Source organism: Plodia interpunctella, chromosome Z (genome assembly GCF_027563975.2).
Source record: "Plodia interpunctella isolate USDA-ARS_2022_Savannah chromosome Z, ilPloInte3.2, whole genome shotgun sequence".
NCBI lineage: Eukaryota > Metazoa > Arthropoda > Insecta > Lepidoptera > Pyralidae > Plodia > Plodia interpunctella.
The window spans coordinates 10,856,936-10,862,935 of record NC_071324.2 but is presented as its reverse complement, the minus strand read 5'-3'; the positions used below and the strand labels follow the sequence as shown (position 1 = coordinate 10,862,935).

At 35.4% G+C, this 6,000-nt stretch overlaps 1 protein-coding gene across 1 annotated transcript in view; it reads left to right on the top strand.

Annotated features, from left to right (window-relative positions):
• The first annotated feature begins 840 nt into the window (after positions 1–840).
• Positions 841–6,000, top strand: part of Dhc1 (Dynein heavy chain 1) — a 46,122-nt gene continuing 40,962 nt past the window's right edge. Inside the window, exons 1-9 of the mRNA XM_064437026.1 lie at positions 841–909; positions 2,100–2,237; positions 2,436–2,559; positions 2,955–3,099; positions 3,429–3,613; positions 3,821–3,981; positions 4,221–4,337; positions 5,185–5,466; positions 5,624–5,948. Of these exons, the coding sequence (XP_064293096.1) occupies positions 841–909; positions 2,100–2,237; positions 2,436–2,559; positions 2,955–3,099; positions 3,429–3,613; positions 3,821–3,981; positions 4,221–4,337; positions 5,185–5,466; positions 5,624–5,948 (1,546 nt within the window). The remainder of the gene's footprint in view (positions 910–2,099; positions 2,238–2,435; positions 2,560–2,954; positions 3,100–3,428; positions 3,614–3,820; positions 3,982–4,220; positions 4,338–5,184; positions 5,467–5,623; positions 5,949–6,000) is intronic.

Sequence of the window (6,000 nt, the reverse complement as noted above, 5' to 3'; positions counted from 1 at the left end):
ACGTCAAAAAAAATTAAACTAAGTCTACTGCCGACTTTCAAAGCGCTGGTGAAGAAGAAGCGACGCAACAAACTTCACCGCAGCCTTTTCTCCAAAGACGTCAATTAAAATGAGCCGGTCTGGTTTAGCCGACGACGAGTACGTTCCAGATATTACAATTGGAGTATCACCTATTGAGAAACAATCCTCGCTTCACCGGTAGTTAGGTAATTAGTTCATTTATTATTTAAATTAATGCGTAATCAATAACATTAATTTAATAATAACTGTGAATTTCCAACATTGCGTGCCTCCAGTATTATACCAAGTGCGGCGTCGTACCACCCCCGACTACATAATGACACTACTTGTCCGTTTAATTTGCATATTACGACCAAACTACAATAGTTCGCATATTCTTGCTTCTAGCTTCAATGGTTTGCCGCCTTCCACCGCTCAGTGATAAACAGTGACGAATAAAATTTTAATAATAAAGAAAACTTTTAAAATAATGGTGTGAGGAATTCAAAATTAGAATAAAATTTTAATAGTATCGAAATAATATTTAGTATTGGCTGAAACGAATATATTAAAAAGAAAAAATACGAAATTGAAATTTTAAAAGTTTACTTAATTTAGTAAAACGTTAAACGTTTCAAAAATGAGCTTATTATGGAATAACTCACGGGAATGACGAAGTTTTAGGAATTTTCCGTATTACTGTTTTCGGAGACCTTAAAAGACAGAAGAGTTCGACTGTCGAGTGTGTTATTGAAAACACTGGTCCGACGTTTTTGATTAAGCCAGTTTTTAGATCTAGGTAGTTGCTAAATTCGTGTAGTGGTTAAAAAACCTTCCTAGATGTTTGTGCAAGGGATAAGACCTGGCTCGAGCGAGGAAGAAGAGGAAGATATCATGGATATACTGCAGGTTTGGCTAATTAATAAATTACGCCACAACAATGAACGCATTTACGATTTTTAACATTAAATCGCTGAGTATAGAATACAAAATTAAGAAACAGAAAATATTTAATTAAGTAATAGTATTTTTTACTAACAATTCATTGGGAAATTATTAAAAAATTCGCAGTTACAATTTGGTTTTAGTTCACAAATTATTTGACGCCATTTTTCCGTTGTTGTTTTTGGTTGAACGCTATTCCTTCGACTAGTGTACAAGACATTACATTACTGGACAAGACTGGCAAGACAAAGTTGCAGCAGCATCGTGTGTTAACGCTTTTTATATATCAATGCTGCTATAAAACTTAACAATTGTTTTGCTCATACGCTTATAGTACAATATGCATTGAAAATTAAACACATAGTAAAATATTTCGTAGAAGTTCACTTGCATGCGAGAGATTAAGATGTGCATAAAAGGAGTGTTAGAGATTTGTGAACGCAACCAATGTTATAGTCTGTGGACTTTCTCTGGTCTACTATCGATAGGGGAAAACTGTTTGTGCGCTCAAATTATATTTGTATTTTATACGAAACAGTCTTTATTTTTTTGCTTCAAAATCACCCTGGTAGCAATGCTATGATGAACCTCAATTAAAGCTAAAAAAAGAACAACCATTGCAAAAGATTATTTGGTATTCTAAGGAATTGGCCCTTATTTTACGAATCTTTTAAAACTAATATTTATGATAATAAGGACTTCAAGACTCACTGCGTATTCAATATTTAGTAAGCAAATTGAGTGGCCGAGCTCTGGATATATACGCAAGTATTATACCTAATGACACTAATTATACAATATATATATCGTCTTCATTTGTCACTAAATATTAGGATAAGCGCCTTCTAGGTTCCTTATATGTTAATAATATTAATTACTTGTATTAACTCAAATAACACAACTGTTAAATTATCTAATTTTAAGCTTGAGGACTTTATCGATTTTGTTCATCATATTAATATAATTGAGCGGACATTTGTTTCTTCAAAGCAGTTGACTATTTCAACCACACAAAATACTAATCTTTAAAATTTTGTTTAAAGTCATATCTACAATAACAAATATTCGCAAATTTATACAACTTTAAAAAACAAACTTATAGCTGTACCAAACCAATCAAACAAAAAAATAAATAATTTATTTGTTGTGTCCAGAAAAGGCGGGAAGAATGCGAGCGCAAGGCGAGACGGGGGGAGATGGACCCCCGGCTGGAGTTCACCTTCCAACTACTGATCGACGGCACGGGACTTCCCCGACACGCCATCATGGATCATGTGTTCGAAGGAAATATGGTAATGATCCAACTTCCATTACCCTTTAAATGGCTCGAATCGATGTTAATGCGTCGTGTTCCAACAATTGATATAATTATTTTTTATATGGAACGATGCGCTTAGTTTACCGGCTGTGAGCGTTAAAGACACGAATGGCCAGCTAAAAATCTGGTTGCGTTATCATCATACCTAACAATTTTAATGACATTTTTGTAGCTGGACGACATAAACCAGCTTTTCCTTCCTCACATGAGGAACAAGCTCCTGTGGTACTATCAAGATGTGGAGGAGGTTGAGAACCCTCAACTGGTTGATGGCAAGCCTCGACTGCAGGCGCCAGGTACATATATATTATATTAAAAATACACACACTGACAAAAAAATATGTATCGTACCTTTTAACTCTAGTCCGGTTGTTGTTTGATACAACTCATGAAACTTTCTACGGCACGGTAGCGGAAAGGATAACACAATTCGTTTTTATTTTTTAAATTCTAGATGAAGCCAGATTTGAAAACAAAATTATTAATAGAAGAAAAAAATATTTTCGAGTAAATTTTGAGTTTATGTCTACTTCATACTTAAAAAACAAAGTAATTATTACCAGGGAGTAGACAAATATGGCGCAAATGTTTGATTAGATACTTCGATTTGAAAAATAAAATGAGTAGGTTTCTAACTTTTATATTTTTTATTACACATGTAAAACGAGAAAATAATGAGAGAAATTTTAAGGTAAACTGCTGCCGCCGAGCGTGACGCTGAAGAAGAAGCTTTTTCTGTCTGATGGCTGGGACGTGCGGTTCACGGGAGTGTGCATCTACATGTTTAGGATCAACGTCAGCAAACAACTCCCAGAGGAGGGCTTTCATAAAGATTTGTGAGTATGAGACTATGGGTTGCTTCCGTTACACTTAAAATCCAAGATCATTAACAGCGCAAACGTTACTAATAAGTGTAATTTGTACAAAAAATAGCAATAAAGCCTCAAAGTCAAAATCCATGACTGAAATCTGCTTTCTTGCCCAAACTGACCCTTCTTCTGCCCCATAGAGGCCCTGTATCCTCATACAGGTCCTTTGACAAGGCAAATGCTGTGGCTACATACTGGTCTAAATTACTTGTTTGCTATTTCGAAATAAAAAGAAGAAGAAGCTACTTTTAAACTCATAATACTAGTATTGATAATAAAGCATTTTTGTATTTTAGATTTTGCGGGGTTATAAACGCAGAGCACATAGGTCTAGTAACGGCAATAGAGAGGGTGATGGAACATGTGTACATGAATGCGCTGGCGCACCCCAGCAGCGACGGAGATGAAGACGAGACCAAGTTCCCCATTGTCAAGAACCAGCTGCTGCCGGGCCTGAGGTCCTTTTGTAGTGCCCTTAAAGGTACTTACCGTTTTTCAACGAAGGTGTCTTAGAAAAATTACTGGCGTACAAATTTATAATCAATCATCAGAGACCAAGCTAGAGACCAAAGATTAATTAAAAAATAACTCACGATTGTCTTAACCGAAATGTATCTTATAATGCAATCGCCAGGCAAGACCTTTAGTTAATTAAGACATTTAGTTTTCTATGCAAATTTCTTTCTAGTATGCGAAGACGTGTGCAACCAGGTGAATTTGTTTGACGATGGACAAACTTACATGGCTGACATTCAAGATCCCAACGAGCTTAAAGAAATGACCAAGAATCTAAGCACAATCACCATGCTAGAAGATCGCGTCAATGAGTGGATTAAAAAAGTAATGGAGGTAAGAAACTGTATATTACATTCGACCGACTCCCATGATCGGTATCTCTGCAAAACGACAAAAGAGAACAATTTGTCCCATCGACCTGATTGATTGACACAGTCAGGAGATAAATAAATAAGAATCCATATGCATAATTAAAAGTAAAACTAAGGTTACCATTTTTTTAGAAGACATATTCATTTCTCAACAAGAAATAAAGTTAATTTTATTCTAAATCTACTTATATAATGTTTTAGATCTTGAGTGAAAGTGAACAGCTACGAAAGGAAGTAGATTCCAGCGGACCTCAGGACGAGTTGGAATATTGGAAGAAGAGAGGGGCTCAATTCTCACAACTTGTTACCTATCTTCAGGTATTTTCTTTTTACTGTAGCAAAGGCAAATGCAACATGGCGACAAAACAGCAGTAAAGGGTAATTTTATTTTTGTTAACTTAATTCTTCACCTATAAGGCTTGCGGAGGCTTGGGAACCCGCAAAAATTACGTATGTCTGGCGAACGCCATATTAAGGTATAATTGATATGTTTTTAAAATGATGGTTTCGCCGCAGATCAAGACATAAAATTTCTAGTGTCGCTCTACCAGCGTTCTTCAATTCATAGCACCTCCAATCACGAAGGTAAAAAGTGATACTACTATTACAAACTGAGATTGCGCTCTTGGTTGAGGCCTCTAATATGTGGTTGGCTGGATCGAGTCAAAATTTTCCATCCAAATTATATCTACAAAGAGCCTGGGACAAAATATGATCATTTATTACACATTAATCACTTTACACCACAGCTAAAGACGGCTAGGCTCTTAGCAATGTCCAGACAAGTCTGGGCACTGGCTTTAGGAATCAAGTTAGAATCATTTATCGATCGACTAAAAACAGATAGTTGAATTACAAGACAAGACAAGACAAGATAATGTCAACATTTTTAAATAATGACTTTGATACGTCTATTGTAGCACGCGATAAATAGTTGTTAAAGTTAAGACTAATTATTCTAGTAGTAAAATCTACCTTCTAAAATGATTCTGTCAACTATTGTATTTTTTTCTTTGGTGAATAAAGTTATTATAATTATCGTTTTGCATGTCGTCATTGCAACCATATTTGGCCGAATAAAAAGCTAGATGTTAAATTTGCATAGTTACACGCGTACTTACAAATTAAATCTCGCACAAAGATGATTGTTACTCGTGTTATATAGGACAGCGAGGTCCAATTGACCCTCACCTGCCTCCAACTTGCCAACTCTAAGGTGATCAGGCTGTGGCGGGACACGGATCATAAGATAACATTCTGCTACAATGAGGCCAAGGATAACGCCAAGTTCATCCAGGCGATGGAGAAGTGTTGCCATTCTCTATACCTGGATGACCCTGTCAAGATAAAGGACTCTATCCTTAGCCTGTTGCAGACAGTCAGATTGATTCACAGTGTATCTCAGTTTTATAACACTTCTGAGAGGATATCGTCGCTGATGGTTAAGGTGAGAAAGTTTTACAAGGATAACGACGATAGGATTATACATAATTTAAACAAAACTTATTTTATGATATTTAAGCAGATGATAATAAATGTATGAATCGAACGTATAAATCAATTCCAACAATGATCAATTGGTTAATTTAAACTATATTTTGTAGATTACAAATCAAATGATCGAGACATGCAAACAATACATAACATGTCGTTTCAAAGAAACGATATGGTCGCAAGACAGATCTGAAGTAAGAGATAAATTAATACATTGCATTAACCTTAACAAAACTTATAGAGAAACGTATCTTTTTGTGAAGAACCAGCCATTTTTGCCAAATACAGAGCAGTTCAGCTTTTCAGAAAATTATGTATTTGGGAAGTTTGATACATTTTGTAAGAGATTGAACAAAATTATAGCAATATTTGACCTGATGGATGATTACAAAATTTTATTTGCGAAAAGGATGGAGGGGCTTCTCCTAGGCGAAGGTATTTATGATATTGCAGTTTATTTTGTCAATGATATTTTTAGTCGTGCAAC